This window comes from Sardina pilchardus, chromosome 8 (genome assembly GCF_963854185.1).
Source record: "Sardina pilchardus chromosome 8, fSarPil1.1, whole genome shotgun sequence".
Taxonomy (NCBI): domain Eukaryota; kingdom Metazoa; phylum Chordata; class Actinopteri; order Clupeiformes; family Clupeidae; genus Sardina; species Sardina pilchardus.
Window position 1 is genome coordinate 34585056 of NC_085001.1, and position 13317 is coordinate 34598372.

The 13317-nt window shown below is 39.5% G+C and overlaps 1 protein-coding gene across 1 annotated transcript in view; it reads left to right on the forward strand.

Annotated features, from left to right (window-relative positions):
• The first annotated feature begins 539 nt into the window (after positions 1–539).
• The window catches only part of svopa (SV2 related protein a), a 41413-nt gene continuing 28635 nt past the window's right edge, over positions 540–13317 (forward strand). The window contains exons 1-7 of the mRNA XM_062543758.1: positions 540–679; positions 2593–2753; positions 4875–4960; positions 5225–5323; positions 5557–5628; positions 7161–7285; positions 11068–11131. Of these exons, the coding sequence (XP_062399742.1) occupies positions 603–679; positions 2593–2753; positions 4875–4960; positions 5225–5323; positions 5557–5628; positions 7161–7285; positions 11068–11131 (684 nt within the window). The 5' untranslated portion in view covers positions 540–602. The remainder of the gene's footprint in view (positions 680–2592; positions 2754–4874; positions 4961–5224; positions 5324–5556; positions 5629–7160; positions 7286–11067; positions 11132–13317) is intronic.

The following is a 13317-nucleotide window of genomic DNA, read 5'->3' on the forward strand; positions in this document are numbered from 1 at the left end:
GAAATAGTAGCGCGTTAGATTACTCGTTACCGAAAAAAGTGGTCAAAATACAGTAACGCGTTACTTAGTAACGCGTTACTGGCATCACTGGTCCAGATTCAGTCAGAGTAAACATTGGTCGTAGGCCTATAGTGTTATCCAATTGCATGCAGTGAGATCAAATAGCCTACATGCTTGGTGCCACCCCTGGAGTTGGGCCATTACTCGTGACCAGACCCTTAATCTGAAAGATCAGGGTCTGGATTTTCCAGGCTAAGAAAATACATTGAATGTTATTAAAATGATAGGTGCTAGCCAGGCTAGGGTGAAGTAATGATGGGTCTAAGATTTTTAGACCAATAGTGGCAATCTAATGGGGCATTTGAAAAACAGAGGAATTTTGAGGGTGTTTTTTTTTTTTAAATATAAAGCATACACACTTCCATGATTGACCATGGCATGGCGTATTGTATACCCTATACTTATCTACACCACTGACATCAAGCTGTGGTTGCACCGCCCCTCCGTAGGCGGTTCTGTTTTGGCGTGTTACCTTTCCGCAAGCTCATGGTGCTGAAATCTCGCTCCCTCGCTCGCACGCACCAAAATGTAGACTAACGTAGATGCATTTAGAAGAAAGCTTATCTCCTGAAAAAGTCACCATAATGGACGAAGATTTGTTCCAGTTACGACAGCTTCCGTAAGTGTAAATTACAGCCTATAGACTCATTCACACTTGCATTAATGCACAATTACGTCGGCGAAGGTTATGATTGTTGTCATCTATGATGTGAGGATTATTTGGATACAGATGAGAAAACACGTATAGCCACATGCTATTGTGGGTTATGGTCATGGCTTAGATCTTTTGGGGGTTGATTTAGTTCTGCTAGCCTGTTCTGACATTTATTATTCAATGTGTTTACCTACCGGACCACACTAGCATACACTTTGATACCAAACATCCCTCCCAGAGACCACCGCACATCTACTCTGCCAATTAACAGGACAAAATAGACGTAGAGGATGATCAGGCCTAGTTGTTTGAAGCTAATTAAAATAGTACCCATCAAGCAATGGTGTTGCCTACTGCTAGTTCATGTAAGAGAATTTAAACATGAAAAGTCAATGCTTTTAACAGTAGCCTAAAGTATGACTGCCATATTCACCCCTAGCCTAAGTAGCCTATGTATTTTCATTTTTTAGCTAAGGCCTCAAACAAATTAGGCTATGATTCACACATTTTTCTTTTTCTTGAAGAACATTAGTGTTGTAACACACTCCTCATTAAATAATCTCTTTTAGAAGGATATGGCCACACAAAGTGGGTGGAACAGGCAGAAATAAGTGCATATCGAGGGCTGAGAACCAAAGGGGCGTAAGTGACATTTTGGTCAAAATTGAGTTATAGCCTATATATCACCTGAAAGCTCTTGTTGAGCTCTCTTAGCTGACAAAATTATTGAAGTAAAATATTTATAAATATATAGTTATTGAACAAACACCAAAGGTCTTTAAAATGTGAACATATAGAAGCAGTTAGATTTGTTTTGGCTCTCTTGTAAAGTTGGTGAAATGTCACTTTGGTTCTCAGCCCTCGATATGGATACTGTAAGCTAGGCCTACAAAAAGTTTGGTGTCTGTCTGAGATGTAAATAAACCTGTGTGGACGCTAAAATGGCCTGGTTTACATCAACAACTATGAAAGAGTCCTGGTTATCAATGATTACAAAGCCAACATAATCTTATTATAGCCTGATCATTAACCAAAGAAAGAAGACCAGTTCTCAACAGTGTGACTGAGGTGTAGTTCATGCAGGAAATCATGCAATGTGTAAGGCTATACACTATAAGGGGGTTTTTAAGACATCTTTAGACTGTATTTGCAATTTCAACACCCCAAAAAAGATGATGCAACCAAAAGACACTAAAAACACAGTTCTTTGTTTTGGAAGGTATCTGAGTGGGGCAATTAGCCCTTTTCACGGTGATGTCAGACGAAGCGTTGCTGGGTATCCTCCGGCATGTCCAGCCGCCAAATACTACAGAAGAAGAAGAAGAAGTATTCATGGGTTTCATCAGGTCCCTTTCCACGGGTGTATACAATCAAGCACCATGCAGTCTGCATTGATAATCAAGGTGCTTGATTGTATACACCTGTGGAAAGGGACCTGAATACTTCTTCTTCTTCTTCTGTAGTATTTGGCGGCTGGACATGCAGCAATGGATACCCAGCAATGCTTCGTCTGACATCACGTGAAAAGGGCTAATTGCTCTGTCGCTAGTTTGGAGTTTAACACGGTTTTAAACTGGAGTTGGAGTCGGGAGTTGGAGTTTAAAACCGTGTTAAACTCCAAGCTAGCGACAGAGCAATTGCCCCAGTGTGTCTACTGTTATTATCGTATAGCCTAGTTGACCTTGGTATTAAAAGTAACTCATGAATACTTTTGTACAGGGTGGGTATTTTGGTTTTCCAACATCCAACTTTACATTTAAAGTAATTTACAAATTAAAGGCACTGTATTTAGTATCTGTGTGTGTGTGTGTGTGTGTGTGTGTGTGTGTGTGTGTGTGTGTGTGTGTGTGTGTGTGTGTGTGTATCCCATTTTACAGTGTGGTGAAGTTTCGCCGCACAGGCGAGAGCTCTCGCTCAGATGATGACCATACCATCAAGGAACAAGGTGTCCAGATAAACACTTCCCAAGCTGATCTTGACCCTGTCAACCTGGCTGATGGTGCTTCAGTTCCACGGGAATTTGCTAATCCCACTGATGGTACAACAAGAATTTAACAAATCTATATCCTGACTATACAGTATTATGATTTTAAATGTTTTATCATTATGTAGAATTTTTGGTGAAAAAAGTTTGCACACTCCTGACATCACACAAAATGTGACCTTTTTTGTTCAGCACCTGGGATGTGCACAAAGGGGGGAATTCTCCCATGTGTGTAAGGGTGCGTAAGTCCAAAAAAACGCGCAACTACACACATTTCCCTTTAAGTGAATTCTGCCATCCACTTAAATCGGCCATTTACGCGTGGTAGAGAGATTTGCGCCTTTTGGGTGGAGCAACCCCAAAATCTGGGCATTTCTTGTACATACAACTCTTGTGCGCATTCTGCCATGGCTTAAAGGAACACTTCACCGTTTTTTCATATTAAACTACGTTATTCCCTTAACTAAGACGAGTTGATACATACCTCTCACGTTTCAATGCGTGCACTCACTGGCTCTGGCGCGCGGCGCAACTTTGATAGCACTTAGCTAGCCCAATGCATTCATTAGGATCCAAACAGAGATGAAGTTAGAAGCGACCAAACACCTCCATGTTTTCCCTATTAAAATACAGTTACAGGAGTAGTCACACGACCAAGTATGGTGAGACAAAATAAAACGTGGTGCATTTGTGAGCAGGTTAGAGGGATAACTATATGGTGTGGCGCAGTAATATCTTCACTCTTGCACTTTCAGTTTCACTTTGGAGTGAGGATATTACTGCGCAGAGTCTAAGTGTTCCCAATGTTATTCAGCCACACAATATAGTTATCCCTTTTTCCTGCTTAGAAATGCACCACGTTTTATTTTGTCTCACCATACTTGGCCGTGTGACTACTCGTGTAACTGTATTTTAATAGGGAAAACATGGAGGTGTTTGGTCGCTTCCAACTTCATCTCTATGCCAGTCTCTCTTCTGTATTCGAAGCTGCAGATGTCAGTCTACATATGTCTTAACATAGATCAATTGATATTATGCGAGGCAGCTGCCAGCTTAACCTTTTTGTCAACCGAGTTTTTGAATTATAAATCTACACACCTCAAGCACGTCTTGACTCTTTATTAAAAAAAAACGTCAACGCAAAAGTGAAATTTCGTGAAGTAATTTCTTTGTTAAGCTATGTGATGACACACCATTTTACTGTAGGCAGTTCTTTATTCAGTTCACCTTGCATACGTACATACAGTACATGATTATAATGGGATTTTCACTAGGCTATTTAACAATGTAGCCTATGAAGCCAGTGAAGGTAATGGCGCGAAATATGCCACTGTGTGACACTGTAATGCGGAAAACATGAAGCTGTATCAGCTTATAAGCATCACATTTGATACTGTAATGTCAATTTGTAAATTCTGTGTTGCCTACATGTATTTAGAACTAGGCCTTCTGCCGACATGAGCAATATGCTGTTTCACCTTGTAGTGGCGCTCGACCTTATTCCAGCCCTCCAGAGTATGTAGCTGGAAAAGTGCTTAAGCCATGGCAGAATGCGCGCAAGAGTTGTATATAAGAAACGCCCAGATTTTGGGGTTGCTCCACCCAAAACGCGCAACTCTCTCTACCACGCGTAAATGGCCGATTTAAGTGGATGGCAGAATTGACTTAGAGGGAAATGCGCGTAGTTGCGCGTTTTGTTTTACTTACGCACCCTTACGCACCCTTACGCGCATGGGAGAATTCCCCCCTTAGTGAATAGTTGCCGGTTGGACTCGGTGAAGTGTTAGGCTATGTTAATTTATCAATATGAAATAACCTGATTAGAACCCACGAAGTGTCATTGTTAGGTTTTTTTTTTGTATTGCAAGAATGTGCACTCATTTGACTAAGTTGTATGCTCATTTTACTAAATTGTTGTCTCATTTTTACTAAGTTGTGTGCTCATTTTTGCTATATTGTGCGCTCAAATAAATTGATGTCAGCTTAGCAAAATGAGGGTTTTTTAGTTTAAGTATGTGGTGTGGTATATTTATAACTGAATCATGTATTTATTTTTATGTAAGAACTGAGAATGTCAAATAAAATCGTTCATTCATTCATTCATTCATATCAAATCAGATGTACCATACACACATTTCCAGCGAACATGTAATATGATGTTTGCTTTCATCCTAGATACCTTTATGGTGGAAGATGCAGTTGAGGCCATTGGCTTTGGGACTTTCCAGTGGAAGTTGTCTATCCTCACTGGGCTGTCATGGGTGAGATGGGTTTTTTAAGAACAGAGGTCACAGAGTTAATTTACATGTTGCAAAAAAGTGATGTAAAACATTGTGCTGGTTCATTGACAAGAGGCTTGAACCCAGTAGCATAAAATAGTTCATCATGACTAATGAGTTGACTAATGTTTTTATTTGATTTGATAAACTTTTGGTTCAATGCAAGAAATTCCTGGCAAAACTTTGTTTAGCTTTTCTCTGCATTACATTTGAAACCCCCTCCTTTGTTGTTCTGTAATCATTCAGATGGCTGATGCCATGGAGATGATGATACTCAGTATACTGGCTCCCCAGCTTCACTGTGAGTGGAGACTAGCCAGCTGGGAGGTAGCACTGCTCACCTCGGTACAGTATTATACAAGTGCTTTGCATTTCTTTTTATCTGTTTTTGTGTACTGGGGTCGACAGCCTCTTTCCGCTAACATATCCTTGATGTACTTATTTATATGTATATGTATTTATATGTCTATTTGGGCCTCAGGAAGGAGAAAAGAACTCAGTTGGGTCAGCAGGGTTGGCTGCCACTGGTAGTTTTTTTTTTTTTTTCAACAGTCCTGATTGCAATTTTTTTTGACTAGGTTGTATTTATTGGAATGATGATCAGTTCTTCACTATGGGGCAACATATCGGATAAGTATGGCCGGAAAACAGTGAGTTCTCTTCTCTGATTGAAAGCTGCATTTACATACACTATATTGCCAAAGATATTTGCTCACCTGCCTTAAAGGGGACATATTATGCAAAACTCACTTTTTGCGGGCCTTTGTGTTCATATTTGGGCCTCTACTGTTCTTATAAACACTCCAAACGCGAAAAAAAAAATCCATCCGTTTTCTGTAGGTCAGTAGAAAGACTTTGGTGTCAAGACTTTGGTGCTGTGAGCCATTTGGATGGATCCCTTATTGCGACGTCATACTAAGGGAATTTGCATAGACCAACCCTGGCACCAGGGTCTATCATATGTGGTTGGATACCGGCTCTGTTTGCAGTCATTTTCACGTGTGAAACGAGCAGCGTAAACAGTACACACAGCCGGAGGCGTGGCCAGCAACAGCTTATTTGCATAAAAGTGACAGAGCCCTTAAACGGCTCAATTTGGAAGAGAACGAAACTGGCAAGAATAGAGCTGGTGAAATCTCTTTATGTGAGAGTGATTTTGTGCAAAGAACTTCATGAACATGTTTTGTATAGCCCATAGACCAATTCTAACTTGTTTAAAAAGAGGTATAATATGTCCCCTTTAACATGCTAACTTCAGTCATATCCCATTCTTAGCCCATAGGGTTTAATATGACATTGGTCCAAACTGTGCAGCTATAACAGCTTCAACTGAAGGCTTTCCGCAATGAATTGTTCAAAAAAAATCTAAAATCCAAAAGCATTCAGAGTTCCTTTCACTGGAACTAATGGACCAAGCCCAGCTCGGTCCAGCAACATGATGGCCCCTTCCTGTTCCAACATGACTGCACCAGTGCACAAAGTAAGGTCCATAAAGACATGGATGACAGAGTTTGGTGTGGATGAACTTGACTGGCCTGCACAGAGTCCTGACCTCAACACCTTTGGGAAGAATTAGAGAGTCCGAAATCCAGTCTCCTCGTCCAAAATCAGTGTGTGACCTTACAAATATGCGTATGAAAGAATGGTCAAAAATCCCATAAACACACTCCTAAACCTTCTCAGAAGAGATGAAGCTGTTATAGCTGCAAAGGGTGGACACAGTGGTGTAGTCAAGTTATCTGTAGTGGGTATACTGTGATCAACTCCAAATGTTAATACCCATCCTTGCATATTTTAAGTGGGTATACTGAGATGGTGATGCTATTTAAGTGGGTATACTGAAATGGTGATGTTATTTAAGTGGATATACTGAGATGGTGATGCCATTTAAGTGGGTATACTGTGTAGTCCTGTGTATTACATAGATAGACTACAGGACTGGGTAAACTGATCTCATATGGGTTAAGAATAGAATGTGACTGAAGTTCATATGTGAGTCCAGGCAAATGAGCAAATACTTTTGGCAATGTTGTGTATTTCAAAATAATTTCCATCATATCATTTCTGAAAAAACAAACTGAGGAAGTAAAATCATTCATTCTGGTGTGTGTGTGTGTGTGTGTGTGTGTGTGTGTGTGTGTGTGTGTGTGTGCGCATGCGCACATGGGAACATGTATACCAGGGCCTGAGGATGAGTGTGTTGTGGACACTGTTTTACAGCATTCTCAGTGCATTTTCTCCCATCTATGCCTGGATTCTGTTCCTTCGTGCTCTCGTGGGATTTGGCATTGGAGGTGCACCACAATCGTAAGTGTTGTTTTAAAGCAGGAGTTTTCAAACGTTTTATGTGTGTGGACCACTATTTGTAATCAAGAAGTTTCACGGACCATCTTATAATACGCATAATAAAATGTATACACACAGTCCTACCTGAATTAATCTGCACCTCTCAATAGGCCTACTAGTACTAAAACTACAACTGGTCATCGCATCAGTAGGCTACAACAGGCTTATTAAAAGAAAGTTTACTGCACACGATGGCTGCCATATATTTCATTTATTTATTCACTCAGTAGTCAAAATTTTAGGGGATTGTGAATCTTTTACAAGTCCTCAAAAAGTAAGCTATGTGAGTTTGTCCACTTAGCAGCACATCCGCAAAACACTTCAGAAACGCGAGATCAAGAAACTAACTGTCGTGATGAGATACACATCCCAGAGTATAATGTGAGAGCGTTATTAAATGTTTTACAACAGTTTGGTCAGGTCGAACGATTTAGCAATATCTGATTGGACGAGACGTGTTCTATCAGTGGTGAAGCAATATCACCACTGGTGACTCTTCACAGCTAATAATCACTCCGCCAATGTATCCAGAGTCAGTTGATTCTTCGCTTTGACTTAACCAGAGATGGCATTCCATGTTCTTTGATTTAGCAGTTGCATAGCAACCACACACGTTCTGAACTAGGCCTACTTCGCATAGCGGAGGAACTGGGTTAAAAAAACAATGGCAAATGATAAATTCATGTTCTATGAATAAGGTTTTATTCTGTTCCAAGCAAAGAGGGTAAAATCAGAGTTATGTTCTGTGAGGTTGTGGCACCAGCTTGAGACACCGATGCCACAACCTCCTGCACATCTTTATTAGCTAGATCAATCTCTTTCTCTTCAACAAAATCATTTTTTCAAATGACAAGGGTGGACTTCAATATGGCCGCCAGAAGTACAAGTCTTGTGATTACTTATAGCTGTTCTGAGTATTATTGCACTTAAATCATTACAATCCTTGTACTGAGACTATTAAAATGATACCTAACATGAATACATTCACATTTCATAACATACTGTATAACTACATTGCATCAAGGAAAATCCTTTGTCTTGTGTGAGTTGGGCTTTTACCAAGGTGGAAAATATTGTCTATAAATCCACTGAATTTGTATTGGACCTGCAGTACCACTTTGCACCATACAGTATGTGCTGCTTTAATACAATGGAAGTCAATGGAAGAGTAAGAGAGTAATTTGTTACAATCTAAACACACTTTTTATGGTTCATAGTTAAATTGCTCCAAATAATTGTCGCAACATGCAACACCTATACTACTCATCAATAAATCTTATTTAAAGAAAATCAAGTCAATTATACATACACAAGGTTATCATCCAGCAAGAGGATTTAGCATAATTGCCATCTTTGTGACAAGTTTTCTACACCAGCTTAAAGTACCTCTGCGAGTAGCGAGCTGTTTAGACAAAGTCTATATATTCATGGTATATGCAGCCCTCTGTGAGAGACGGACAAAGAGCATCTGCTGGTCCATTGCAAATTCAGTGGATTTATAGACAATATTTTCCAAAAATCATATCTCAATAAGGAAACTCAGCCACATTCTGGACCGATGATCGTCACATACAGAATGACATATAATTAAAAAAAAAAAAAAATCCTGTCCACATGGTGAAATGAGAAGATGAAAACTGGCTTTTTGAAAACCGAGCCCAATTAAAAGAAAAATGCTCTGACAATATGATAATGAAAATGGCCAAAGTTAATGCATGGTCATGACCTTATAGTCCATATGAATGGGAAAACAAATCAGACAAATTTGTGTCAAACACTTTTTGAACAAGAAGCCCTCAAACATGATGATGTACTGTATTTTCATATAATGAATTTGCTTTGCAGAGGGGAAATTACACAAGATACATTTGATCTGATTGGATTCTTTTTAACTCAAAAGGGAAATGTGCTCCTATTCACATAGTTTCACCAAAGTGTGTGAAATATCAAAAGAGCCAATAATGTTGCAAGTTGAACAAAAAGGATTGTTCACCATGATGCTTAAAATTACTTGAAGCTTCAAAGGGCTGTAGTTTTGGAACCATTAGTGATACAGATATACTATTCAAGTATGTGGTACTATTTATACTTTTTTTCAGATTTCTTTCCTGTCAGCCACAGGGTGACCAATTGGTGTTTCTAGAAAGGGTAGTTTCAACGTTCAATCAGCAACATGGGCGGAAAGTTTGGTGGTTGGAACGACAGGTCAAGAGTAGTTACTGAAGCGTTGTTCATGGATATTTTGCAGTTGTAAAATGTTGTAAATTGCATTACTGTAGTTTGACTAGATTGACCCCTCTATATTCATACTTGAACACCCTCAAACTGAGTATCTAGCTCTATACTGTAGATGCTCTTGTAAATGTGCAGGACTAGTTTTTACCATCAACTTACAGTATTGCCTGACATCATTCACACTGCAGTGTTTTGAGCAATGGAACTTTGACTGAACAACAACACTTTCTAGACACAGATGTTACAACGGCGTTGTATGAGCAATTGGTGCAGTTTTGTAGACCAGAATATGCATTTACAACTGAATATCAAATAGCATAGCCTTTGCTACATCAATGTGGCTCTTTTAAGACATTAACTAGGCTCATTATATGTATATGCTATACACTATATTGCCAAAAGTATTCGCTCACCTGCCTTGACTCACATATGTACTTCAGTCACATCCCATCCTTAATAATGATCCATAATAATAGTCACATCCCATCCTTAATAATAATCCATAGGGTTTATTATGACGTTGATCCAGCCTTTGCAGCTATAACAGCTTCAACTCTTCTGGGAAGACTTTCCATAAGGTTTAAGAGTCGTGTTGGAACAGGAAGGGGCCATCCCCAAACTTCCTACAAAGTTGGGAGCATGGAATTGTCCAAAATCTCTTGGTTAATGCTGAAGCATTCAGAGTTCCTTTTACTGGAACTAAGGGACCAAGCTCAGGTCGGGGATGGCCCCTTCCTGTTCCAACATGACTGTGCACCAGTGCACAAATCAAGGTCCACAAAGGCATGGATGACAAAGTTTGCTGTGGATAAACTATCCTGGACTGCACAGAGTACTGACCTCAACCCAATAGAACACTTTTGGGATTAATTAGAGTGGATACTGAGAGCCAGTCTCCTCGTCCAACATCAGTCTGTGACCTCACAAATGTGTTTCTGAAAGAATGGTCAACAAATTCCATAAACACTCTCCTAAACCTTATGGAAAGTCTTGCAGAAGAGTTCAATTCAATTCAATTCAAAAAACTTTATTTATCCCCGAGGGGCAATTTCTCTGTGCAGGCATAGTGACATATAAGACATAACACAACATAAGACAGGGCGGGGGGGTTAGTCCCAGGAGAGGGAGGAGGGGGCTGGGGGCATATTTGAGTTCAAAAGGCGGATAGCCTCAAAGGTAAAGGTCGCCTTCCTCCTGTTAGTCCTAGCGAGTTGAAGCTGTTATAGCTGCAAATGGTGGACCGATGTAATAAGAAACCCTATGGATTAAGGATGGGATGTGACTGTATGAGTCTGTACTCATAGGCCCACACCTGCCCTTCCACTGTAAATTGTGTTTTGTTGTACCCTCTTCTATTGTTTTCTATTACTGGTATACTTTCCTTGTGTTTTATGTTGCTGTTTTTTGTTATTATCTATAGCTGCCTTTTGTTTGAGAAATACACTATCTAAAAATGTTACTATTATTATTACAAATGTTAAAACATCATTTCTACTCATTCCCCACAGTGTCACTCTGTATGCAGAGTTCTTACCCATGAGGTCAAGGGCCTCATGTATTCTACTGATTGAGGTATAGTACTGTTTTTCACATATACACACTTAGATCACATACATGCATTCAGATGCTTATTAACTTCAAGACTGTATCTTAGACTTACTAGATATACTAGATATCCACATTCTCTCTTACAAAAATGCTAATTCTGTGGTAACAGCTTGTGTAACCAAGTTTTATTAATCATATAGGCTACTAAGATAACAAAAATGTAGTTGATATTGTTTTTAGTTTGAAGACACTTACCTAGTGCTTTCCTGTAAAATCCTTTGACTGAATAAGAGTTAATTATTTTAAGACATATTCTCAACAAAATAAGCAAATTTGAATGCCAGTGCATTAAGCAAATTGGTCTAAAAAAAAAAAAGGACATTTGGCTGCCAGCGCAAAATAGTTATTTTGTTTGCCTAAGATGGCACTGTGCCTGCTTTAGAGGCCACTGTTCCCACCTAGTTTGACCTCTCTGGAAAGCTGAGACACAGCAGGTTGAGGAGAGACCATCAGAATAACTGTGCGATGTACTGACACAGGGCCACAGAGGCTAGAATATAGTTTTTTCTTCCAGGCGGATTGCAAGCATCTCTGAACTGACCACATATCTAAGTCATATACTAACCTAGAAACACAACTGAGCCCTAGCACCAGGTCTTGGGAAGTTGGGTGCAAAAGTAAATCAATATAACATGAAATATGAGTGCTGTTGACCATTACTTACCAAGATATGCTCATGCGTTTTTAAAAATCTCCTATGTAAACTCCCCATAGGACTTTTGGCAATCCAAAATGTATACAGACAATCAAATTCTTACTGCACATGAACCCCTTAGTGTAGAAGCATAATCTTGGTCTCAAATTAAAGGTAACACTCTGAGGTTCCTTGTAGACTTTTCGGATTGTATGTCAGGTGTTCCGATATAGAGTAACTGCACAAATTATGGACCAATACTAAAGTCTCTATTTTTGTATTTACTTTGTTGGATCAATGGTTGTATATAAGCTAGATTATACATCTGGACAACTAATATTGGATAACACAACATGAAGATTCAATTTCTATGGATTCTTGTGAATATTTCAGTACCCAATATGTGGCATATACTTGTTGTAGTGGAGCTACACTGCAGCCAGATGTCAGGGTGGCACCAAAAGCGGAGGAGGGGGAGGAGGGCATTTTTGATTAAATTTAATTACATAGTGGTCAATGCAACCCAAAGACCTGAGGTGATTCGTTCAACTACACACGTGACTTTTGCACCTAATATCCCAGTTGACGAGGTGCAAATGTGAGAGCAGAAAATACAACTTGAGACTCGTAGCTGCAGATTCAAGCAGTTGTGTTACGTGAGTTGTGTGCATGTAAAAAAAGAGAATAGTCCACAGTTTCCCCCTTTTAAACGTAGGCCTACAGAAACTTTTCATCTGTGAAGTGTAGCATGATATTTGTGTACCTGTAATTAGAAATCTGTGAACTTGTAACCTCTGTGTTGATTTGCAAGGCAGAAGAAAAAATTCTGCGACTTCAAATTCTATGACACAAGTGCACAACTCATTTTCACGAGTACACAAGACTTTTGCACCTGATTTACCTCCATAGTGACCTCTCCAACACCAAACAGGAAGGGGCAAAGTAGAAGACAGATCTATATGTTCATTTGTTATTTCGTTTCTTATAAAATATTAGTCAGTGAGACAAAACAACTCTATATCGGTTAGGGATGTCACACATGAAACAATGCTATAGAAACGCGAAAATAAGACATGATATTGTTCGAGTTCCTGTTGATATTTAGTGCACAATGGGAAATAATTTACAGGAATCTAGTCACAGTCTTGTAATCAGTGACCCAGACCTGCAAGATCCTTAAGGCCGCCTTACATTGTGCGATTTTGGTCTGTTTTGGTCTGGCTACGGTGGCCCTGAAGTGCAAAACACAACACAAATAAGACAACACAACACAAATAAGACAACACAACACAAAGAGAGAAATCACGGCCCCAAAGTGCACAACACAACACAAAAAGAGACAACACAACACAAAGAAGAGAAAAAACGGCCTCGAAGTGCACAACACAACGGCAAATCACACAACACAACACAAAAAGAGACAACACAACACAAAAAGAGACAACACAACACAAAAAGAGAAAACACAACGGCAAATCACACAACACAACACAAAAAGAGACAACACAACACAAAT